This window comes from Engystomops pustulosus, chromosome 3 (assembly GCF_040894005.1).
Source record: "Engystomops pustulosus chromosome 3, aEngPut4.maternal, whole genome shotgun sequence".
Lineage (NCBI taxonomy): Eukaryota > Metazoa > Chordata > Amphibia > Anura > Leptodactylidae > Engystomops > Engystomops pustulosus.
The window spans coordinates 122,157,297-122,184,574 of record NC_092413.1 but is presented as its reverse complement, the minus strand read 5'-3'; the positions used below and the strand labels follow the sequence as shown (position 1 = coordinate 122,184,574).

The following is a 27,278-nucleotide window of genomic DNA, read 5'->3' as shown; positions in this document are numbered from 1 at the left end:
TTAACCCCCTAAACTAAATATATTTTCATAAACTGCCATTAGAAAGCATTGCCTCTATCCCTTCATTGTCCCGCTACATGCCTGTAAACTTAAGCAATGAGGTCCTAAAGCTTTATGCAAATGACCTGTGAAATGTCCAATGAGTCATTATCATATTCAAGCTGTCCAGCTTATTCATGAGTGGGAGGCACAGCCAACCACCCCAGTGCTTGACTGACAGCCTGTATAATGATGTGAGGTATAATGGTGTAATGGCTCCTCCATGTGCTTTCTGGTGCTGGCACCCCCTGCAGCCTGTGTGTGTATAGGAGAGATACAACAGCTCCAGGCAGCCATGTTATAGTAGAACATGTCAGGTACTTGTGTAGCGGATGTCTGTGTCTCACATATGTGTATTAGGAGGGAGAGCATGTCAGCAGATAAAGAACAGACACTAGCAATGCTTTACTATACAATACACACAGGCATGAGCAGGGGGAGGGGTAACAGGGGTGACATCACTGCCTCTGACCATGTGACTAGCCTCATTTACATAATAAAGAAAAGATGATTTTACAATGATTAATGTATGAATTGACTAGATAAAGATTGGGATGGAATCCTTGTGTGCTGCTCCAACAGGTAGAAGTGACAGAAATAGTGACAGAGACCTGATGACAGGTGTCCTTTAAAACAATTAAATATCTAAATTTAACCTAGGTTGTTCCTTTGTCTCAATCTATTAATCCACACATTCAGATTCTTGGTAAAATACATTAGCTACCTGAGCTGGCTTCTGTTCCAATATAATCCAGCAATGGACTGGGTATTTATCTAAGGAGGGGATGGTGGCAGTTCTACCATCTGACTGAGCTCTCTTTAACTAAAGTGAGTGAAAAGGGTCTCCCATCCTTTCAGGGTTGTTAGTGAGTGTGGTCTTTGAGGTCATGTGGACAACCCTCTTACTTTTTGTGCCTCCCTGAACCCATGTGACCAGCTCAGTAAGGTGTGTAGGTGCATCATGTTGCAGTTTTGTCTCAGTTACCAATAGTTGAAAGGATGGCCAATGCTATGGAGGATGCAGGACATAAGGTGGACTAAAAAGGGGAAGTAAGAGGCACTTCTCGTAGTGGGTAGGCATTGCCAAAGCACACCCACCTGCACACCCCTGTGGTCTATAAAGCTCCCCTAACTAAAGCCTATGGCTCTAGTTAGGGGAGAGCCCCATATGTCTAGATGAGATAAAGCAGAGACCTAAACAGTTAGTGGAAGAGTTCCACAGGGAACTGTTTACACCTTTTGGACAAATGGGGCAATGTGCTTTGCCAGCTGTTTTGTAACAGGTTGTTACCAAAGGTGCGTAACGGACCAGAGACTTCTCTGCCAGACTGGCATACAGAGGGACCAACGAGATTGTTACAGAAAGCCAACGGGAACAGAGACCAGGGTAGGCAGTTTCACAGACCACTGCCAAAGTGAGAATGAGAGAAGTTCCGGTCCCATGAGAGCCAAGCTCAAGGGGGCTTGCTTCAACTGTGGGGAAGAGAGACATTACGGAAGTGAGTGCCCAAACTCTAGGAAACAGAGATTCCCCCAACAGTGCGGGACAAGGGGGGTGGTTATGGACAGGGACGTCAGCATGCACATCCTCCTGAAGACAGAGTTAGTTCCTTTTGTTGTAGAACTCCTCCCCAGTTAGCCAAGTGATAATTAACCTGTTCCCAGTCAATAAAAAGACCCAGAAAAGACAGCCAGATACATGTAGGATGGTCCATGACCTCCGAGCTGTCAATCAGTGTACTGAAGCTATTACCAGTGGTCCCTAACCCACACACCTCACTGGCAGCAGTCCCAGAGAATCTTCACTATTATTGATTTGGCAAATGTTTTCCTCTCTTTCCTCTGTGCTCTTACATGGAGATTGCCTGTATCTATTTGCCTTTACCAACTTAGTATTCCAGTACACCTGGTGCAGATTCCCACAACTGGGGTAAAACTCCCCCAGCCAGTACTCCTAAAGGGAGAAGACTGTCAGACTAGCCCCCTTATTGGATGATGTTCTTTTACAGTATGTGGATGACCTACTGTTTTGTGCCTCCCTTTTGCCGGTTGCCAGGATGCATCTATTGACCTAGGCCACTGCTTCTCAGCCACAAGCAGACACCTGACAGAGGAAAGAAAGCTGGCAGTCCAGAATATGCCCCTGTCCCAAGGCCCTAAGCCTCTTCAGGTCTACCTCCAGCCTGATGCTGTCCCTTTATGACTGCATTTATTCTTTCCCATTTGCCCTTAGCCAATAGGCTATTAATGCATTCCAGAGCCTTAAGCTGGCAATCTGGCCTGCCCTGGCCCTAGGCACACCCCACTGGACCACACCTTTTGTTTTGTTTTGCACTGAATATCTAGGCCACGCCACAGGTGCCCAGGCCCTGGAACATGTGTCAGGAGCTGTAGCCAGCAATCTGCTCAGCAAGGCTAGTGACTTGATCCTAGATCACTCAATTACTGTGAAAACCCCACATTACTTGCACAGTGTTTTCACCGAAGTACAGCACAAGCATCTGAGCAATGGCCAGACAGCTCAGACTCCAGTGTGCACTCCTGGTGTCCCAGAACGTCACACTGACAAGTGCATAGCTCTGAATCCTGTCATTCTGTAAACAGTCTTACAGGATTCAGAGGGGGATGCTTAATCCAGATGTTGAGTTTTTTTTCTCATAGATGGTTTCAGGTCTGCAGGAGAAGATGGACGGTTCTACACTGGATATGTGGTCAGGCAGTAAAAGCAGACCCACTGCCTCCACACAGGTCAGCGCAGGAGGTGGAGTTAACGGCACTCAAGGAAGCGCTACAGCTGGTGGAAGGTAAAAGGGCAAACATCTATACTCAAGGTATAGTTCTGGGTTCTAAACATGACTATGGACCCATATGGAAGGCTAGAGATTTCCTCACCTCTGCAGGGACCCCCTTTAAGCATGGCACCCTGATTAAAGAACTCATGGATGCTCTCTTACTTCTACAAGAGGTGGGGATAATAAAAGTAAAAGCACAAACAAATGGTAACTCCACAAGCCAAGGGCAAGTATGTGGCTGACAGGTTGACAAAAGCAGCTACACTGCTGCCTTCCTGCTGCCCTCTATTCAGTCAGCAGCACCCTCAACAGAAAGACGGGATTGTCCACTTTTGAAGTACTTTATGGCTGTGCACCCAAACAAGGCCTCTACTTCCCACAGACCCTATAGCTGATGGCAGGAAACCAGGTTGAATATGCCATACAGTTGAGCCAGGGCTTGGAAAATATCCGCAAAAGTGTTTCTGATTCCTTTTCAGATCCAGACAGAGAAACTTCAGGACGCATACCTTGAAGCCTCAAGACTATGTGGTGGTAAAGAGACACACCAGAGAGAGAGTCTGGAACCTCGCTACGACGGTCCTTTTCAAGTCCTGCTGACCAGTGCCACGTCTGTGAAGCTAGAGGGAAGCCAGCATGCTTCCACACTTTCTATTGCAAACGTATTCTTCTTGCTAGCTGGTCTCTTCTGATTGACTCTATGCTCAGGGACACCCCAACCATGACTATCTCTGTATCTATAGGGCTGACCAGAATGCCCCCAGGGTAGGAGACTTTACCTACGGGCGATGCAACAAGACAATGACCTTCTTTAACATTGAAAGCACAAGTAACCATGTATTAGCAGTGTCTGATGTGCACTGGATTTTTGGGGATAGAAGATTCAGGTCAAGCCTGCCTAGAAGCTGGGAAGGTGAGTGTGCTTTGATAAAATTGGTGCATTCCTTCCTCATCATCCCCAAGGATAAGTTTGATTAGACACACAAATAAAAGGTAGGTTTAAGAGAGAAGCACCTACATGACAACGTTTATATAGATGCAGTAGTGGTAACAAGGGGGTCCCAAATGAGTTCAAGGCCCACAATCAGATATGGGCAGGTCTAGAGTCTTTTATTCCCCAGATAGCTATGAACAAAAATGTTGATTGGGTTAACTGTTTTTATTGTAATAAACAGAGATTTGTGAATGATATCTAACATGCTTTCCAGAATCGCATGGCTTTGGACATGATCCTTGCTGAGAAGGGTGGAGTCCGTAAGATGGTGGGAGCGGCTTGTTGCATGTATATCCCGAATGACATTGCCCCCTATGGATCCATTACCCATGTTCTTGAAAAGATTGAAAGACTGTCCAGGGAACTCAAGAAAAACTCTGGAGTGGACACTTTGTCCTTCACTTTGTGGTTGGGAATTGGGAGGGTTTTGTGGGGGTGGGGGTGATACTAGGGATTGTGATTTTGCTCTTGTCAATTATTGCTTGTTAGGTGGTCCCCCTCATCAAGTCCACCATGTCCCAGATGGCCGTCCAGGCAGTATGACCCACGACAGGAGAAGTGCCCGGAGTGAATGATGATGCCCTGCTGGAGAACCAGCCTGTTTACAAACCTGTGAACTATGGAAACGCAGTTATGTGATTTGAGTATGCAGACCTGTAACCCTTTTAGCTACTGGCCCCTGGGGAATCTGGTGAAGCCATAAAAAGTCCAGCAAATGAGGGTTTAGCCCACCTGAAGGTACCTGGAGTTTGAGGAGGTTGCTAAAGGAGGTTACAGGTTTGCAAGACTCAAAGGGGGGAAATATAAGAGATATATTTCTCTACAGACACCATTTTGGTCTAAACGGACGCCAATTTGTCTTAGCTGGGGGTCACGCTGACCACTGTCATCCATATTGTAAAAATGTCTATTCATCTTGTAATTCAAACATCATTTTGTTTAATCAGAATAAGCCATTCTCAGGACTTTTAGTAAGAACATTCTGTCACCCTGGAGACACTGCACTGTGTGGGAAATAATGGGGCAGATTTATCAAGAATCAGAATATTTCCAGTTGCCCATGGCAACCAATCACAGATCAGCTTTCCTTTTACCAGTTCTCATACATATTTTAAAGGCGAGCTGTGATTGGTTGCCATGGGCAACTGGAAATATTCTGACTTTCAGACACTTGATAAATCTGCCCCAATATGTTCATCTGCATGTTTTGGAAGAATGTCTTAAAGGGAATGTTCTGGTATATTCAGCTGTCCTATAGCATTAAAGTATTTTATCACCTTTTCACTCCCCATGCACTTGATTTTCTTTGTTTTATATATGTGGCTGCATGCTAATAAAGATTGGGAGTCTGCATTTTCTAAGAAATTGGTGTGTCTCCTCTCATCCCGTTATCGGTAGCCATTTTTGGCTAAAAAGGGTTAATTCGAAAGTCATCTTACAACTGATAAGGACTGTTTTAAGTCCTAGATAACGCTCTTTTACAGCTCTAACAGTACAACTTCCCAGGGTTGGGGCCACGGTAACATTATCTAGGTTTGGGGCAGACTAGCTGAAACCAAACTCTTAGTAGAGGAATAGACAAAACTTTAAAGAATCTCCAAAACATTAACTTCACTTCAAGTTTTGGTGCATTCTAGCTTAATACCACATAAATTTTCGGAATCTGGGGAGTGGACCAAACGCCCATCTGGGTCTCAGCCTGTTCTTGAACCCTTGTATGAGGAGATATACAGAACTCTCAATATAAGCATAGTAGATGGGTTGTATATGTTGCCCAAATGTACTGGGGCCTGGGGGCGGATCCAATGGCACCAGTAACACTGCTCTATTATCGTCCTTTGCGGAGTCCTGACTTATCTTGGATTCTGAGGTTAGAGTGATTGGACCCAGGTGAGAGGGACGGGTGTATCAAAGATAGTGGACACCTGGACCCTCTTGGAGTACTGGTCCTGCTGAGAGTTGGACACACCCCATGCTCTCATAGGGAGCAGAGTATTTTCTCCTCTGCAGAGTACAGTTCCTGGATTGAATAATTCTTAGAGATGTGAGGGTTGTCTGCAGAGCAGGAACCATGTCATGGGGAACAACCACCTGTGCATTTATAGTATTTCTACTTCTTTGAGGTCTTCCCCTGACACAATGAATTATGTTTTGGTCAGACAGGAATTGAACCTACACTCAGTGCTCTTATCCATTTGGCTATGCATCTACCTATTATGAATGGAAGGATTTTATCTATCCAAGAGCTCCACTAGACCTTACATATAGTTACACAATTTCAATGCTCTGGTATACAGAGATGGATCTTCTTAGAAATCCCTTTATATATCACCACAATTTCTTTATTTTTAGAGGAAGCCCTTAGAGATATAGAAATACCATATATGGATAGGTGATGGTATTTCCCCATGACATAGTTTCTGCTCTGCAGACAGTCCAACACATCTATTAAAAGGATTTCCTTCCTCTCATCTGCCCCACATCTTCTCAGAGAGTATTTGCCTGCAGACAGCTACTAAGGAATGTGTTCTCTGCAGGGGAGTTCTGCTCTCTGCTTGATATCAGAGCATGGGGGTTGTCTAACAGTCAACAGAGCCCATACTCCATTTGTACAGATGGAGTATGGATCTAGGTGAGCTGAGCAGAAACCAGTCAAGTAAGAAATTTACAGAAAGTGCACTTCCATAAAAAAATACACCAACAAAAATAAAATATGTAATATACTTTATTAATTAATAATTTTTTTAAATTATTCTTCAAAAGTTTACTTATGCTTTAACTTATTATTTTGATCCATTAACCCACACATCCATGTTCTTGGTCATATATATAGAATACCTGGACTGGCTTTTGACCTGATATAATCCAGTTATGGACTGGGCTTATATCTACGAGCGGCTTGTGGCTGACTGATGATCTCTGTTTCATGGAGGCAAATGCAAAGGGTCTCTAAACTTTTCATGGTTGTGTGCGAGTGTGGTGCAGAGTTTGTAAGACCCACTCTCTCTCACTTCCTATGCCTTCCTGAACCCGTATGTCCAGGGGCGGTTTATGGAAACGGTGGCTAATTGACCTTCTGCACCCCTCAGGATAGCCAACAATTACATATTTTGCCAAAAAATGCTGATGATTTATCAAATATATCAGAGAATGTGGAATATATAGACAATAGTTAAACCAAAAAAGCAATAATTCCACCTCATAGAAATCATATAGAAATTAAAAATCAATTTTATTGAAAATATATCTTAAAATCATTTGTTACAATTAGACATATGCTCAGGGGACAATATCCCTGGCTAAGAACGGCATGGGTACAAGTCAAAGATCTGTTGACACATAATTTTCAATTGAAACAAAATATATTTGGATGTTATATACAAATGGGAAGGAAAGGAGGGATGAACCAGTAATTAATACTTCATGTAGGTATAGAGAATCTTGAATATTAAAAATTAACACATGGACCCTTACCCATAAATGGACACCACAAGCCGACCCCAACGTACGTTTCAGCCGTCAAGCCTTCATCCAGATGAAAGCCCCGATGTACGTTTCAGCCGTCAAGCCTTCATCCAGATGAAGGCTTGACGGCTGAAACGTACGTCGGGGTCGGCGTGTGGTGTCCACTTATGGGTAAGGGTCCATGTGTTAATTTTTAATATTCAAGATTCTCTATACCTACATGAAGTATTAATTACTGGTTCATCCCTCCTTTCCTTCCCATATTCAAGATTCTCTATACCTACATGAAGTATTAATTACTGGTTCATCCCTCCTTTCCTTCCCATTTGTACATAACATTCAAATATATGTTGTTTCAATTGAAAATTATGTGTCAACAGATCTTTGACTTGTACCCATGCCGTTCTTAGCCAGGGATATTGTCCCCTGAGCATATGTCTAATTGTAACAAATGATTTTAAGATATATTTTCAATAAAATTGATTTTTAATTTCTATATGATTTCTATGAGGTGGAATTTTTGCACCCCTCAGGATGCAGAACCTCAAGGGACGCCATCATGGGGAGTCTAGTGGGACTGTGTTAAAGGGTTGCGACTACGGCGTCATATTGTATGTTCTGCACGGGCCCTTTAGTTATGACGTCACATAACCCCAACACTGCCGCGTCATAGTGATGCACACGGGCCGGAGGGGCAGAAGACGAGAGCATCTGGCAGGACATTTCATTAAAAGGGGGCATCTGGCAGGACATTTCATTAAGAGGGGCATCTGGCAGGACATTTCATTAAGGGGAACAACTGGCATTACATTTCAATAAAGGGGAGCATCTGGCAAAACATTTAATTAAAGGGGAGCATCTTGTAGGACATTTCATTAAAGGGGAGCATCTGGCAAGACATTTCATTAAAGGGGGCATCTAGGGTGGACATTTCATCTGCTGTGAACTGGGGGGGCTATCCATAAATGCATGCATCTAGAACAGCCTAATAGACATATGCTACAGGCAAGCTCTGGGGTCTTCCAATGGACCCCTAACTGCTGTGAGATGCCATGATCACCCCACAGTTACTGCTGGCACTTTGACAATATGGTTTGGATGACCATGGCATCTAAAAGATTAGACATCCAGGATCAGAGCTTTTCCGATGCTGGATGTTAGTGCCATTGCTTGGCTGTAATGTCAAAGGTGAGCCCCAGCTGCAGCAGGGCCTGTGGTCCAGCTATGTTTTTCTAAAGCACATTCAGTACAGGATGGTGCATCAGAAGTACCCTCATCTGTAGAAACCTGATACAGTGGTTGTTAAGGCATTAAATACTGTATAAATATGTGTCAACATGACACAAGAGGAGACCACTTATCCATTTAGAGCTCACTTATTACTGCTAAGGGTAGTACAAAAAAACATTTATTAATGACAATTTGGCATACACAAAAGGTTCTGTTTATGTCTTTTGCTACTTTTTCCACAAATTGAATTTTTTCACCCCATTCGCTGGTTCCCAAAAAGGATTCTTTAAGAAAATGTATGCCACTCCTCTGCAATTACGAGCTATTTTAGGCAGCCATACCAGCAGTAAGCTACTTAAGTATTGAGTGTTACATGCAAGAATGTTCTGTATCCCTATCCCTTTCCAAGATTCTGATTCTGATCCTTATCTGCATGACCTGACCTACGGCCTGTCCTTTTGATTCTGTTTGACTGCAGCCCACCCTGAATTACAAGATAGCATTTTAACAAATCTGCCTGAACCTAAACTGTTTCTCAATATTCTTGTCCTGACACATGGAGCTCTGACACTCTACATTGGGACACCTTGGGAGGCAGTGCCCTTGTGTTCTTGTCACAGGAAGTCCAGATCTCTGCACTGGGGTTGATGGGGAAATTTAAATAACAAACTTGAGATTGGGCCAAAGCCATACTGGTTATATGACACAGTGGATCCACAACCATTGTTCATTACAGGCACTCCTGCATAGCTGTTGCTGGGTTCTAAAACCCCTGTGACACGAAGAACTGTAGATTACCACAGATGCTTTAATTAGCATAATATATATATGTTAACTATTTTCTGTTGCCTAAAACCTGAAATGCATCAAAGTCAAATTCATCTTAAAGTCTGAATAATAACGTAACATCATATTAGACAAAATAAACAAATATTATTGTAAATATACTTACACAATTGTAATACTTTAATTCTCACCTGTGAGTCAATGACAAATATTAGTGCTCCTGTTCCTCTAAATATCATTTCATAATCAAATGTTGGATCAAAGAAGTCAATCTGGCCTGGAAAATCCCAAATCTGGAAGTTTACGAATGAGCTATTGGAGACATCTTCCCTGCAAATCTTGTTGGTACTTTCCAGGAAAAGAGTTTCATTTGGGGACATCTTATGAAACACTACTTTCTGAATGGAAGATTTTCCACTCCTTCGTAATCCCATCAAAAGGATTCTTGGCTTGACTTCTGTGCTAAAAGGATCAGTGAAATCTAAAACTAAAGTAAAAATATTACTAAAGATCAGTTCTTGTAGGGAAATAGATGCAGAAGCATATTACAGACTGGCATAAATGACTAATATACTGTCCTTTAATAAAATTTAAACATTTTAAAATTGACCTTTAGTGCATATTAAAATGTAATATCTTTCATTTATGCTAAATTGTACCCAACTGAGACTACAGGACCTTAATATAAGGCTGCAGTAATGGAAAAAAATTATAACAGTCCCCATTTGATTTCTGTCAGATTGTAATCTAGTGAACATGTCCACACACACAGGTGATATCACAAAAGGCAGTACAGAGAGTATCCCAAGACTTTATTGGTCGAGAAGACCCAACAACCAGGAATCCTCTAACCACCCCAAAAAAGTATCAAAAAGTAGTACAAGAAATTAGACAACATGAAGACAAAATCGTCCCTACCTTTTCAATATGGCCATCAAATACATGCCCTCGCTCACACTACAAAAATGTTGCATTAAATCACCTAACTGGCCTTGTTTTTGCACAATATCAGTGCCCACAGTTACATATTACCATGCCTATCACCAGATGCACAGGACCCCTTTAAAACTTTTACAAAGGCCAGTTCCTCTAATCCATGAACAATCTGTTTTCATACATACTAGATTACCCCCAAACATGAACTTGTTAAACGGAACCTGCCATCAGGATTTCATGTTTTTCATGCTTCCTGCCAGCAAACCTGTGATTAGAGACAATTTTAAAGTTTGCTTTAAGTAGTAGCTACAGCATTGTGTGTGGCACCAGAATCTGCCTGGAACCTGATGTTAGATAAATAAAATACTTTTCTTACAATTAGAATTTACACATAACCTACTAAAATTTAGTTACTACTCTGACTTATGAGTGAAAAAAAAATTATGTTTCAATCTTTGCTGGACTTGACATGGACTTCATGTTAAGCAGTGTTTTCTGCATGGTCGGCTCTGGTAAAACAAACAGGAGTTAATTATGAGTTTTAGCCAATCAGCTGTGTCACTAATCTGGACTAAAACCACAACACTGCATATGGTTTCTTACTATAATACACATTCAAAACACAATGCTTACTACAGTACATTTTCTATATGATGAAAACTGGACCTGGTAACTGTTTTCGAAACACAATTACTTGGTATTATTGTATACTCTGCTTGTAAAGGTATAAGAAATCTGGACTGACCTCCCGTCCTTGTTAAACTAATCCCTGCTGCAAACACCTGCTGCAGCTCTTCAACACGCCAAATAAGGAGCATGAGAGAAGAAGTTTGAAAACAACAAGACATGAGTAGAGAAATCACAACACAGGAGATCTATTGTAGTGAACTCAAGTTATTTTCTGTTCTGTTTTTGTTTTTTATTAAACCATGTATGAAGAGACCTGTGAAGATGCAGATTTGATGAGGAAATACTGGGGACATAATTAACAATAAGTACATGGTTGCATCAGGAGCTGCCATTGTTCTGCACCGTTACAGAAAATGGGAACCTCAAAACAAGTAACACAATGGACACCAATGGTCCCCAAAAGACCCCGCTAGCTACAGACGGTAGAGCTCACTGGGTTGCTGTTGAAATGTATGTTGTTATTGCACCAGAAGAAAACATCCTTCTTTCACAACTCTTTGATTTGTGAATTTTAACTCTGGGTATGTTCATTTAAAACTCCACTGTGTCACAATCAGTTTTCATGTGCTTTTAGCTGCAGTTTCTTAATTTTGCAAGTTGAAGACATGAAATGAACAGGTTAATTTGAAGGGGAAACCTATTCAATAAATGTAATTCACCTATTCAGTCTTTCAACATTAAGAAACTTATTGCAATGTAGTTGAGATGCAGTTATATCTGTAACATGTCTGCACACCCTCAGGCCATGGTCACATGCAGCATATGTGTTGTGTTTTGAAATGCAATGCAAAGGCTGCAGGTAGGGGCTTGCCCCATTGCAAATGCATTTCTACAGTAAGCAATCGGGCGCAGGCTCTAAGTGTTTTGCATGTTTCAACAAGCAACGCAAACGCTGCATGTGAACATGGACTCAATGTGAGCTGCTTCATTTTAGAAATCCTTGCCAATTTAAGTGATAACCATAATAGTTCTGTTTTAGACTTTAATTGCTTTTCGATTGGCAGGTGTGTTTCTATTGAAATACTTCACTTCCTGAACCCCAAACTTCTGTCATGGACCAGAGATGGAAGGTTTAGGTCCACTCATCAGTATTGCTTGAATTTGATGCTTTTAAGTGTTTTAGCCACATTTTTGTCAATTTTAGGATTAATATGAAAAAGGGCATGGCTTATGAGGAAAGGGTAGTGGCTTAATTAAAGATACAAGATTGTGCATCAATATTTTCTGTAAAACTTAGTCAATAGGATGTTTAAAGTAACACTAGACAGTGTTAAAGGTAATCTACCGTGTCGGATTTACCTATTAAGGTAGATCCGGTGGCAGGTTCATCTAATAAATATCATTGGAGCCCTTTTTATGGCTAATTCTTCAGTGTCTGCTAAGTTTTGAAATGTTTTATTACCCTAATATGCAAATATGCGAAAGAGGCTACTGGGGCGTGGAGCTAAAGCTACACCTCACGGTTACTCCTTGCCCCAGTAGCCTCTTTCGATCCTCCTATGAGATATTCAGCACATAATAGTTAAGTTATTTTTAATGTATACAAATAAAGAATAACGGTACAGTGGGCACACGTCAATGTGAATGTAGCCCACTAAGCACGAATATTGATTTTCTATTTTCAAGAGCCTTGTGTAATATATCACAAGATTGATGGCTTGTACGGTTACAAGAACAGCAGAAGTGACTTGAAAGACACAAATGATTTAGAATCTACAACTGGCAACAAGCCAAATAAAGCCATGGGCAGATTTATCCAAAGTGTCTGAGAGCAGAACTTTTCTAGTTGGCCATGCCAACGAATCAAAGCTCAGCTCATATTTGTTTATAACATTACAGCCAAGCTCTGATTAGTTTCCATGGGCAACTAGAAAAGTTTTACCTCAAGCACTTCTGATAAATCTCCCCCATGAACTTTAAACACTTGTAACTCAAGTATTTCAGTCATCCATACATTGAGATGCTTACAAAGAAACCTTAGCCAGCAGCCAAATGAAACCTTACAATACCCAACATTGGGGGATTGAGGATAGCAGCTGTTCTTGACAGCTCTGCGCTGTGCACCTTTCACCAGAAAAAATCCTACACAGTGAAACAGAATTAACAGCACTGGGAAGAAACCATGTCCCCCGCATGAGTGGTGTGTCAATCAGATCTAAAAGTCTTGCAGAAATGTCTCGGCCGTGTAACATTATGTAAACCCCTTATATGTAACAATATACAATATATACCACATACCACGACTTTATACTGTTGCTCATTGCCTATACCTTTTACACGTACAAGGGTTGAAGAGTATATACAATTATCACTTATCTTCTTACACATTTAGCATTGTATTTGTTCACTTTGCACTGCATTGACGAGTACATTCAATCTGCATATACTAATCCTGAACACCATACTCATAAAGCAAAAACTTTTAACTATCTGTACCTTCCTCTTCGCAGCCAAATTCTCCTTCCATGAAAGGGTCTCCATCATCATAATCTGATATTCCTGCTATACCATCCTCCTCGTCATCCTCCTCTTCATCTTCTTGCTGCTGCTTGGTTTTCATGTGCAGACCCTGACTCATTTCTCAGGCCTCTCTGTGCTTCCTGACTCCTAGCAGAGCTGTGTGTTGTTGGTATCACAGAGCAGTTGCTGTTCTCCCCCTACACAGTACTGAGAATACAGGAAGACTGCGTGACCCAGTCACCTGACACCCAGCGCTCAGATACGGTGCACTCCAATGCCGCACACACAGCATAACAAAGCACTACTACCTTCTGGAGCAATTTCATGGACAGAAAGCTGTGTAACAATGTGATTATCTTTTTACCGCTTACTATAGTTTCCCGAGGTAATGTTTTACAGTCATAATTCTGACTGTGAAGCACTCAGCACTCATTAAGAAGTTTTAACATCTAGACATACACAATTGTAACACTATTGCTGGGATTACTTCAATCTGACAAATTAAGACTGGCATAATGCCAAGATTTCAACTACTGACATCCTGCAGGTTTATATATAGTAACACGACAAGCTAAACTGGTGCCGTAATTTATGGTTTATTAGGCTCTTCATTATCAAACTGTTAGCCCTGGTTATAGTTAAACCAGTACATTTCATTTCTATTTTTAATTTATTTGTAGCCCCTTGCCCCCTAGATTTCTTGAAAGGTTAACATTATGAGCATATTATATCAAGCTCTTGTTTTATCACATTCTATGTAAATCATAAATACTTATAAAACAGTACTTATAAAAACAGCCCAGGAAAGACGAAACGTTCTCGTTAACTTCCACTCATAATTACAGCACACTCAGATGTAGTTAAATATCTGGAATTGTCCAGTTTTTACTGGCAACTGCAATAGTTAATTAACATCAAGCATACGGTAAGGTAATTTTTAAAGTGCCTTTAAATTAGAATATGTCCTTTAGTCACACTAAAAGGAGGAGGGAGTAGCTTGAGAAGTTATACAGGCAGTCCCCGGGTTACATACAAGATAGGGTCTTTAAGTCGTAACTGTATATTTTATCATTGTAATCCCAGCCAAACCTTTATTGGTCTCTGTGACAATTGGATTTTAAAAATGCTGGATTGTCATAAGAACCAGGATTAACAGTAAAGCTTCATTACAGAAATCTCTGATAACTGTTATAGCTGTTTATTGTAGCCCAAGGCTAAAGTACAGTAAATTACCAATATCCAGTGGTCCGTTTGTAACTAGGGGTCGTATGTAAGTTAAGTGTTCTTAAGTAGGGGACCGCCTGTACAGGGTTCCCATAACATATATTAGCTATAGTGAATGATGAAGTGTAGGTCCATTTGAGCTTTTAGTTAAATGTTAACTTTTATTATATTATGTACTAGTTGTAGATCCCGGCGCTGCCCAGGATAGGAAGTAACTGCTCTTTAGCTATACCTAAATAGAATGGGTTAACAAACAATATTTTATTTCTCTTTCTGTCTCTGTCACTGACCGTCTCTGTCTCTTTCAGTGACTGTCACTGACTGTCTATATACTGCAGCACATCAACCCCACATACATGTATACATACTGCAGCAGATCACCGCCACATACAGATATATACACTGCATCACATAACCCCCACATATATGTATATATACTGCAGCACATCACCCCCCAACATACATGTATAATGCAATACATCACTGCCACATACAGGTATATACAGTGGAGGAGCACATCTCCACCACATACCTGTATATAAACTGCAGCACATCACCACCACATACATGTATATACACCGCAGCACATTACCCTCACATACAGATATATACACTGCAGCACATCACCCCCCACACACATACATGTATATGCACTGCAACACATCATCACCACATACATGTATATAGACTGCACTGCAACACATCACCCTACTACACCATGCATGTATTTACACTGCAGCCCATCACCCTCACATACAGATATATATACTGCAGCACATCACCGCCACATACATGTATATACAGTGCAGCACATCATCACCACATACATGTATATACACTGCAATACATCACCGCCACCAGGGCCGATTCTAGCATATTTGCTGCCTGAGGCGAATATTAAAATGCTGCCCCCCCCCCCCGCTCCCTGTTCAGAAAATGCTGAAAACTTTACTAACAATTAACATCCCCACAGGCACAGACACTGTGTGACTGACTACAGGTTCTGAGAGGCATTAGTGGCATCTAGTACCTTAGAGATGACAATCTTCCATCAGGAGGACTTTATTCTGGGTTCTCCAATCCATGACGTATCACGGCTGAATTCACGGCCAGATATCTTCAGCTCCGTGCAGCATCTCCCCCCGGCGTCCTTAAAAATACCACAGTCACTTACAGTATAAAGTCTCCTGGATAACAACACTGCACTCCTAAATAACCCTCACAACACAAGTGACCGCACGCTACCCCACATATAACACATCCCTTCATTATATATAAATATTCTACTGGAATTATAGCGTGTACAGCACCAATCAATATACAACACCCCTAATTTATTAATACAGACCCCCCCCCACAATATTTGGTTTACATGATGCAAAGTAATCTATTGTATCTTATGAATAATATATCCCACCCAGTTATTATGTTACATGTGAATTTATATAGATTACTACCCTGATTGATGTAAATATATAGCACCTCCTAATGAATATATATATATATATATATATATATATATATATATATATATATATATATATATATATATTTATAGGCCCCCCAGTATAAACAGTATCCAGCCCCATATAAATATATACAGCCCCCCCAGAATAAACAGAATCTGGCCCCATATAAATATATACAGCCCCCCCAGAATAAACAGAATCTGGCCCCATATAAATATATACAGCCCCCCAGAATAAACAGAGTATGGCCCCCGATATAAATATATACAGCCCCCCAGAATAAACAGAGTATGGCCCCCCATATAAATATATACAGCCCCCCAGAATAAACAGAGTATATCCCCCGATATAAATATATACAGCCCCCCAGAATAAACAGAGTATGGCCCCCGATATAAATATATACAGCCCCCCAGAATAAACAGAGTATGGCCCCCGATATAAATATATACAGCCCCCCAGAATAAACAGAGTATGGCCCCCGATATAAATATATACAGCCCCCCAGAATAAACAGAGTATGGCCCCCGATATAAATATATACAGCCCCCCAGAATAAACAGAGTATGGCCCCCCATATAAATATATACAGCCCCCCAGAATAAACAGAGTATGGCCCCCCATATAAATATATACAGCCCCCCAGAATAAACAGAATCTGGCCCCCCATATAAATATATACAGCCCCCCAGAATAAACAGAATCTGGCCCCCCCATATAAATATATACAGCCCCCCCCAGTGTAATAAGAATTTGGCCCCCCATATAAATATATACAGCCCCCCCAGTGTAATAAGAATTTGGCCCCCCATATAAATATATACAGCCCCCCCCCAGTGTAATAAGAATTTGGCCCCCCCATATAAATATATACAGCCCCCCCCCCAGTGTAATAAGAATTTGGCCCCCCATATAAATATATACAGCCCCCCCCATATATATATATATTGGGGTATATCATATATACCCCAAGCACCAAAACTGACCATGTTGTGCCCCCCACATATATCATACATACCTCTTACACCACATCTGAGCACACTGGTCTCCAACATATATATATCATATATACCCTTCACACCACAACTGACCACGTTGGGTTGCCCATGTACAGTGTGGTCAATTGTGGTGTGAGGAGTATATATGATATTTGGGGGGCACAGTGTGGTCAGTTGTTGTGTGAAGGGTATTAATTATACATTTGGGGGCATAGTGTGGTCAGTTGCTGTGTGAGGGGTATAAATAATACATGTGGGGGGCACAGTGTGGTGTGAGGGATATATATCATATATGTGGTGCACAGTCAGGTTAGTTGTGGTGTGAGGGGTATATATGATATATGTGATGGTACAGTGCAGTCATTTGTGTGAGGGGTATATATTAAATACGTGGGGGGCACAGTGTGGTCATTTGTTGTGTGAAGGGTATTAATTATACATTTGGGGGGCATAGTGTGGTCAGTTGCTATGTGAGGGGTATAAATAATACATCTGGGGGCACAGTGTGGTGTGAGGGATATATATCATATATGTGGTGCACAGTCAGGTTAGTTGTGGTGTGAGGGTATATATAATATATGTGATGGTACGGTGCAGTCATTTGTGTGAGGGGTATATATTAAATACGTGGGGGGCACAGTGTGGTCATTTGTTGTGTGAAGGGTATTAATTATACATTTGGGGGGCATAGTGTGGTCAGTTGCTGTGTGAGGGGTATAAATAATACATGTGGGGGGCACAGTGTGGTGTGAGGGATATATATCATATATGTGGTGCACAGTCAGGTTAGTTGTGGTGTGAGGGGTATATATAATATATGTGATGGTACAGTGCAGTCATTTGTGTGAGGGGTATATATTAAATACGTGGGGGGCACAGTGTGGTCATTTGTTACGTGAAGAGTATATATGATACATGTGGGGGCACAGTGTGGTCAGTTTTGGTGTGAGGGGTATATATAATACATAAGGGGCACAGTGTGGTCAGTTGTAGTGTGAGGGGTATATATATATGGGGGTCTCAGTGAGGTCAGTTTAGGGGGAGGGGTATATGTGATATATTTGTGGGGTACAATGTGGTCCTCGCAAAATAGAAAAAGAGGGTAGGGAATGTAGGAAAGGGAAAAGGTGTGAGTGTATCTTAAAAATTAACTTTTATTTATTGCTTAAAAATCTTAAGCAAAAATCTTATGAGCAAAAATACTCGTTTAAGATTTTTAAGCAATAAATAAAAGTTAATTTTTAAGATACACTCACACCTTTTCCCTTTCCTACATTCCCTACCCTCTTTTTCTATTTTGCGAAAACTTAACTTAATAGGTGGTGCACACCGTGAGTGTTCACAGAATTGGAACACGAAAAATAACTTCAAGTACAATGTGGTCCGGTTTGGGGTAAGGGGTATATATGAAATATGTAGAGCGCACAGTGTAGTCAGTTGTGGTGTGTGGGATATATATGATATATGTTTGGGTACAGTGTGGTCTGGCTGGCTATATACGTGGGGTATGGGCTGGCTGTATACTAGAGAGAAAGGGCTGGCTATATACTGGGGGGGCTGGATAGCTATATACTGGGGGGAAGGGAACTGGCTAGCTATATTCTGAGGCTGTGACCAATGCAATTTTCCCACCCTAGGCTTATACTCAATCAATAGGTTTCCCAGGTTTTCGTGTTAAAATTAGGTACCTCGGCATATACTCGGCTTATACCCAAGTATATACGGTAGTAACAACAGTAGGCAATACAGTAATGGAGCTCTCACAGGAGCCAATGCACAAATGGTGACCTTACAGTAGCCAATATAGGAACAGTGGGGGAGCTTTATTAATCTCTCTACAACAGAATTCTGTCATAGAAAAAATGGTCTGCACCACGTTTATAAAGGGTTTTAGACAGTTTTTCTGGCTCTTCTACAACTAGCTCGACAAATGGGGCATGGCCTGTGAAAGGGGGCATGCCTTGCACCAAAAAGGTCAGTGTGCCAAAAATACTGCTGACCCAACAGAATTTTGTCCTAACTTTCTGTCATAAAGTAAGCCAACTAATAGGAGGTACAGAGAACAACTACACAGTATTACACTGCACCAGATTTATCACCTAACAACAGACACTTATATGAATCTGTTGCAGAATAAGACAGTCTAGTCTAACTCTGCACTGCCTAACCTTAGGACACTTCTTATAAATCTGCCGCAGTGTCAGTACTATAGCCAATATAGTAACAAAGGCCCCAAAGTAGCCATAAAGCAAAATGGCCCCCACAACAGCCATATAGTCACAGTGCCATCACAGTTGCCAAAATAATCACATGGGTCCCACCAGTAGCCATATAATGACAGGGCCCCACACAGCAACCATATAGTCACAGTGGCTCCACTGTCACTGTATACAGCTCCCCCAGAAATCACTATATACAGCTCCCACAGCAACCACTATATAAAGCCCCCAGTAATGACTATATACAGCTCCTCCAATCACTGTATACAGCTCCTCCAATCACTGTATACAGCTCCCCCAGCAATCACTATATACAGCTCCTCCAATCACTGTATACAGCTCCCAGTAATAAATATATACAGCTCCCCCAGCAATCACTATATGCAGATCTCCCAGCAATCACTATATGCAGCTCCCCAGCAATCACTGTATACAGCTCCCCCCAGCAATCACTGTATACAGCTCCCAGTAATAAATATATACAGCTCCCCAGTATTCACTATATACAGCTCAACAGCAACCACTATATACAGTACCCTCAGCAATCACTATATACAGCTCCCCCCAGCAATCACTATATACAGCTCCCCCCAGCAATCACTGTATACAGCTCCCCCAGCAATCACTATATGCAGATCTCCCAGCAATCACTATATGCAGCTCCCCAGCAATCACTGTATACAGCTCCCCCCAGCAATCACTGAAGACAGCTCCCCCCAGCAATCACTGAAGACAGCTCCCCCAGTAATCACTATATACAGCTCCCCCAGTAATCACTATATACAGCTCCCCCAGCAATCACTGTATACAGCTCCCAGTAATAAATATATACAGCTCCCCAGTATTCACTATATACAGCTCAACAGCAACCACTATATACAGTACCCTCAGCAATCACTATATACAGCTCCCCCAGCAATCACTATATACAGCTCCCCCCAGCAATCACGGTATACAGCTCCCCCAGCAATCACTATATGCAGATCTCCCAGCAATCACTATATGCAGCTCCCCAGCAATCACTGTATACAGCTCCCCCCAGCAATCACTGAAGACAGCTCCCCCAGTAATCACTATATACAGCTCCCCCAGTAATCACTATATACAGCTCCCCCAGCAATCACTGTATACAGCTTCCCCAGCAATCACTGTATACAGCTCCCCCAGCAATCACTGTATACAGCTCCCCCTGCAATCACTGTATACAGCTCCCCCTGCAATCACTGTATACAGCTCCCCCCAGCAATCACTATATACAGCTCCCCCAGTATTCACTATATACCGCTCCCCCAGCAATCACTATATAAACCCCCCCAGCAATCACTATATACAGCTCCCCCAGTAATCACTATATACAGCTCCCCCAGCAATCACTGTATACAGCTCCCCCAGCAATCACTGTATACAGCTCCCCCAGCAATCAATTTATACAGACCCCAGTAATAAATATATACAGCTCCCCCCGCAATCACTATATACAGCTCCCCCAGTAACCACTATATACAGACCCCAGTAATAAATATATACAGACTCCCTATAACTATATAGAGACTCCCTATAATAACTATATACAGTCCCCCTATAAAAGCTATATACAGTCCCCCTATAACTATATACAGTCCCCCTATAACTATATACACCCCCTATAATAAATATATACAGTCCGCCTATATCAGTGATGGCAAACCTTTTAGAGACCGAGTGCCAAAACTACAACAAAGATCCGCTTATTTATTGCAAAGTTCCAACACAGAAATTTAATTTGTGGTTTATACTCCCTTCTCTGTCACAGTTTTCATTGATACCAGCACCTGAGGACACCAATAAAGCAGAAAATAGTCCCAGGTAGAGCTGTCACTTTAAAATAGCTCTGTGCACAGCAAGTCCTGGGCTGTCTGGGACTGCAGGAAGATACCTGGAGTCATCTCTGGTGATGGCCCGAGTGCCCACAGAAAGGGCTCTGAGTGCCACCTCTGGTACCAGTGCCATAGGTTAGCCATCACTGCCCTATACTAACTATACACAGTCCCCCTATAATAGCTATATATACCCCTATAATAAGTATATACACCCCCTATAATAACTATATATATCCCCTATAATAACTATATATAGTCCCCCTATAATAACTATATATGACCTCCTATAATAACTATATACAGTCCCCCTATAATAACTAAATATGGCTGCACTCAGGCACAGACATCACTTACTTTTAGGCTGATGCTGTCTCCTTCTATATCTGTGTTGGTCTGGTCCATCCCGTTCTTCTTCCTGTAGGCTCCTCATTGTTGCTAGTCCTTCTCCATGAGGTAGAGAACATCATGGCAACTTCTGGTGGAATTTGCAACCTGGGTGATTGTGGCCTCTGGAAAACATCTCCACACTCCGTCCCTAAAAAAATCACAGTCAGTATAATGTCCCCTAGATAACAGCTAAGTGCCCCCTGAATATACAAATAATACAATGCAATCAATATACTATAATATATACTTCCATATTATTTCCCCCTCATACATCTAAATATTTGCTGTGGAGGAATGGTGTGTATATTTGCTACAGTAGGGATACTGTGCTATATTGGCTACTGTGGGAGAACCATAACTATATTTGCTACTTTGGGTTCACTGTGACTATTGACTATTGTGAAGGCATTGTGATTATTGGCTGCTTTGAAAGTACTGTAACTATTTTCTGTATTTTTATTGTTATTTTTTATTGTTAGGGAGGCACGGTGCCTATATTGGCTACTATTGGCACAGTTGCATTGCCTATTGTGGAGGCCCTGTGACCACATTGGCTACTGTTGAGCACTGTCAACATATTAACTACTGTGAAGGCTCCATCACTGTAATGGCTTCTGTGGGAACATCTTTTCTTTACTGGCAACTGAGACTATGTGGCCTACTGTGAGGGCACTGTTACAATATAGACTATTGTGGAGGCACTGTGACTATAGGCTACAATTGTAGCATTGTGTCAATTGACTACAGTTTAGACACTCTGACTATCCGCTATTATGGGGGTCACTGTGACTATATTTGATATTGTGGAGGCACTGTGGCTATATTTGTTACTATGGGGCCTCTGTGGCTATATTGGCTACTGTGGGAGCACCACTTCTATATTTGCAACTGTGGGAGCAGGGCCCCCTGAAAGAGGAGAATCTCTTCTTTCAAATGAATCTTGAATTTTGTTTCTAGGTGCCCTGGATCCAGAGATATTCAGGTTTAAAGTGAGAATATCAGGTACCATTTTTATATAGAAAAATTACTCCCGATGGCAGTTTAATATTTAATAGTTCAGTTTTCCTGACACTTAGAAACACATATTTAGATTTATATAAAAGAGGAGACTCTCTTCTTTCATAGAAAAAAGAAGTGAGGTTCTATGTGTCACCGAGCCAAAGATACAGCCCCCTGAATTGCGTCCTCCCCCCTCCAGATTCTTAGCCATCAGGCTACAGGGAGAATTTGCTGCACACAGGAGCTGCTGCACCTCACAGATAATGGAAATATTCACTTTATATGTTACTACATTCCGATAAGGAATAAAATCAACTAATATTTATGTTTTTAACCCTCTCCTATCCAGAACTATTGCTCTCCTACTGCCTTTTATTTCGTGATAGTTTTTTTTCTTTTTTTGAGAAAATTGACTGAAACGATGAACATTCGAACCTCTTCACCTAATGTGCCGACACATTAACACCACGACCCAGAACATGTCCATAAAGTTATATGTAACACCAAAAACACACTCATGTTCTGGAATAAAGTTTTTATTTCCCACCATCTCCATTACTTACATCTATGTTATGATGCTCTCACTCTCATTCTTATGAACCGCAGAGGGTTCTGCTATTGTGCGGCTAATACATTGGCGACATCTAAACATGACTTTTATCTTATTAGAGGGGTTTATGGGTATATAATTATTTTTTGGGGTTACCATTGTGTAAGGAAGCATACAATGATACATCTGTGTGAAGAGCAGTGCAATTTCCTTCAAAATTGTTTGGTGTCCCCTGTGGATTTAACATTCCCTTTGCTGCATATTTTGGTGAATATACACATGTGGGGTCTGTATGATCTCCTCACTTCTTGCTGTTTTAGGAAAGTATATTTTCTTTATATAAGTATTCTGGATTTGTACATATTTTAGAGGGAATTTTGAATGTTAACTGCCAAATGCATCGCCTGGTTGTCTGCTTTCAAAATTCTATAGGTTTTACGGCGCCTTTACTTTTTATTCTGTTCTATTGATATATTTTGCAAGTTGTGACTGTTTTAAAATTTCTAGCTGAAAAGCAGATATTTAGTTATTTCAGTTTTAGTGATATTATGTGGATTTATTCATGTGAACATATCAATATGGGACATTTGTTAACTCTATACATGTCCATCTATTACATTTAGGAAGGTAAATATTTTCTGTTTGGAGCACATTTTTTGCCATCAAAGTCCCAAATTTTAAGTATTTTTTATAAAATGTTTCAGTTTGAATCAAAATTGCATGAAGGCGCCTATGTTTATAAACTCTTTAATGCAATTTTGAAAATAGGGCAAGTGTCTGCTTTCAGAAAATATGTGGTTTGTTGGGTTTACTTTTTGCTGTAAAATAAGTTTTACCGCTGATCGCCGCCGGCAAAGGTGCCGGCAGCTTCAAAAAGACGGCGGCGCGCATGCGCCGCCATCTTTCCGTGGATCGTCGCTCCCCGTGACGTCATCGGGGAGCGGCGATCCGTCACCATGGTAACTTCGGGTCTCACGAAGACCCGAAGCTACTTCGGATTAACCCATTCATTACCATGTGCTGTCAGCACATGGTAATGTATGAGTAGTAAAATCCCCATATACTGCCATACTGTAGTATGGCAGTATATGATAGGATCGATCAGACAACCCAGGGTTAAAGTACCCTAGGGAGTCTGAAAAATAGTAAAAATAAAAAGAAAAAAAAGTTAAAATAAAAAAATTATAATAAAAAAACCTAAAAATTCAAATCACCCCCCTTTCTCTAGAATTGATATAAATATAAATAAACAGTAAAAATCATAAACACATTAGGTATTGCTGCGTCCGAAAATGCCCGATCTATCAAAATATGATAACGTTTTTTCACTGCGTTTAACCCCGTAACGGAAAATCGCGCCCAAAGTTGAAAATGGCACTTTTTTGCCATTTAAATTTTTTTTTTAAATTCTATAAAAAGTGATCAAAAGGTCGTACAGTCCTAAAAATGATAACATTGTAAACGTCATCAAAATCCGCAAAAAACGACACCACCCACAGCTCCATACACCAAAGTATGAAAAAGTTATTAGCCCCAGAAGATGGCAAAATTCCCCAAAAAAATTTTGTACAGGAGGTTTAAATGTATGAAAACATTATAAAACCTATACAAATTTGGTATCCCCGTAATCGTACCGACCCAAAGAATAAAGTAGACATGTCATTTGGGGTGCAGAGTGAAATCCGTAAAATCCAAGCCCACAAGAATACGGCACAAATGCGTTTTTTTACCAATTTCACTGCATTTGGAATTTTTTTCCCGCTTCCCGGTACATGGCATGAAATATTAAATACCAACATTTTGAAGTGTAATTTGTTACGCAGAAAATAAGCCATCACACAGCTCTGTACATGGAAGAATAAAAAAGTTACAGATTTTTGAATGTGGGGAGTGAAAAATGAAAACGCAAAATCGAAAAAGGGCCGCGGCGGGAAGGGGTTAATACCCCTTTGTTGAATTCCATGGTGAAGATGCTTATCAGCTATCTCCTGTATATATAATCTGTCTAGTTATCTATCTCCTATAATCTGACCATTTATATATCTCGCTTTTTCTCTATCTATTTTTCAATCAATCTTCTATTTCTCTTCTACTGTATTTATCTCATATCCATCTACTGTATATATCATCTACTTTATAGTTCTGCATCTAGAAATCTCTTTCATATTTCATATTTATCTTCTATTATAATAATTATAATGAATAATTCTTTATCTATATGGCGCACACAGATTAAGCAGCTCTGCACAGAGCTTTCCAGATCAGTCCCTGTCCCCAATGGGGCTCACAATCTATTCAACCTACCAGTCATTTTTTGAAGTGTGGGAGGAAACCGGAGGACCCGGAGGAAACCCACGCAAACACAGAGAGAACATACAAACTCTATGCAGATGTTGACCAGCACTGCAAGGCTACAGTGTTAACCACTGAGCCACAGTGCTGCCGATCATCTCCCTATCATCTATCTCCTATAAAATTCTCCCATATTACAGGTTTTTTTACCATACTAAAGGAGCCTCTTACTGGCTGTAACTGGTCATAAAATAGTTTTATTTTGGGGTGCCACTTTTAGTTTTGCCCAGGGCCCCACTTTGTCTAGAACCGGCCCTGTATGGGAGCAATGCGATTATTTGCTACTGTGCCCATTGGTTATTGTGGAAGTATTTTGACTATTGGCTACTGTACAGTGGCGTAACTAGGAGTGGCAGGGCCCCATAGCAGGCTTCGGGATGGGGCCCCCCTTCCCACTAAAAAATTTTACATATTTGTATACTCACACATGCAAGTTACAAACACACATTTATACACTTATGCAAGCTCATATAGAGTTTGCATAAGTGCAAACTCTGTCATATACAGTGTATATGTCATGTATATATGTCATATACAGTGACATATATACACAGCAAATATACACACATGGGGGCAGATGTATCAAGTGTCTGAAAGTTAGAATATTTCCAGGCGCCCATGGCAACCAATCACAGCTCACCTTTAAAATATTCATGAGCACTGGTAAAATGAAAGCTGAGCTGTGATTGGTTGCCATGGGCAACTGGAAATATTCTGACTTTCAGACACTTGATAAATCTGCCCCATACAGTATATGCAGACGCCATACACCATATACACAGATGCAGCATATATACATCACATATATGTTATATAAAAATTATGATGTACAATGTGCAGCATAATATTTATATAATGATGCACATTCTCTACTCTTTAGTGTGTCAGCTCGGGTGGTGGGGCCCCCTGACACTGTGGGCCCCATAGCGGTTGCTAAGGCTGCTACCACTGTTTTAAGCCCCTGCTACCGTGACAACAGTGTAACTATTCATTACTGTAGGACAGTGGTGGCTAACCTATGGCACGCTCCTGTCTTCCAGCGTTTCCAGACACCTCTGTGTTCCCCCAGCATTTCCAGACGCCTCCGTGTCTCCTGTCTCCGGCGTTCCCATACGCTCCTGGTGTGTCCTGTCTTCAAGCGTTTCTAGGCACCTCTGTGTCTCCTGTCTCCATCTTTCCAATACGCTTCCTGCTGTGTCTTCCAGGGCTCCAGTCCCGGGGTGTCACCAGTCCGTGCCAGCGTTACCAGTGTTCCTCCGTGTTGCTGCTGTCATCACAGGCTTGGACTGTTTCCTGCATATCCTGTACCTTGGCTGCCACCGTGGGCCTCATACCATCTCCTGCGATGGTCAAGAGGGTCCACTGGTCCACAGACTCCTCTCTCCGGACTCTTCCCATAGAGACTTTTAGTTCTGTTGTCTGTGTGACCGTTACAACTATATTGGCCACTGTGGAGACACTGTGACTATCGGCTACTGTGGAGGGGGGGGGGGTGTGACTGTGGCTATATTTGCTACTATGGGGCCTCTGTGGATATATTGGCTACTGTGGGAGCAGTACTTGCCATGCATGGATAGCAGTGGAGGTGCAGCCCATCTTCACTGCAATCAGCACATGGCAAGTACTAGGTGCTGACCACTCAAGCACAAGAGAAGGGAGGGTGTTTTCTGGATGGAGGGACTCTTTGACCACACGCCCTGGGAGTCAATGATGAAAGGTGGCATGGAGTCAGGTAAAAGTTCATCTAATTTATCTTCAAAACCATAAATGTCAGAGATTTTAGAAAAAACTGTTATATTTATGTCTGTGGGCACTACTAAAAGTAGGCC

At 41.4% G+C, this 27,278-nt stretch overlaps 2 protein-coding genes across 4 annotated transcripts in view; one reads left to right on the top strand and one right to left on the bottom strand.

The window, feature by feature from the left end:
• Positions 1 to 15,669, bottom strand: part of RRAGD (Ras related GTP binding D) — a 51,035-nt gene extending 35,366 nt beyond the window's left edge. Inside the window, exons 1-3 of one of the 3 annotated variants that reach the window (XM_072141961.1) lie at positions 13,369 to 13,632; positions 10,988 to 11,035; positions 9,498 to 9,793 (exon numbers count right to left, since the gene is read on the bottom strand). In XM_072141961.1, the coding sequence (XP_071998062.1) occupies positions 9,498 to 9,793; positions 10,988 to 11,035; positions 13,369 to 13,510 (486 nt within the window). In that variant the 5' untranslated portion in view covers positions 13,511 to 13,632. Of the gene's footprint in view, positions 1 to 9,497; positions 9,794 to 10,987; positions 11,036 to 13,368; positions 13,633 to 15,646 lie in introns of those variants that run through there. The other 2 variants (XM_072141964.1, XM_072141962.1) reach the window with 2 other exon arrangements.
• An 11,491-nt stretch (positions 15,670 to 27,160) lies between these two features.
• The window catches only part of ANKRD6 (ankyrin repeat domain 6), a 106,853-nt gene continuing 106,735 nt past the window's right edge, over positions 27,161 to 27,278 (top strand). Inside the window, exon 1 of the mRNA XM_072141958.1 lies at positions 27,161 to 27,181. The gene's annotated coding sequence lies outside the window, so the exon portion shown is untranslated. The remainder of the gene's footprint in view (positions 27,182 to 27,278) is intronic.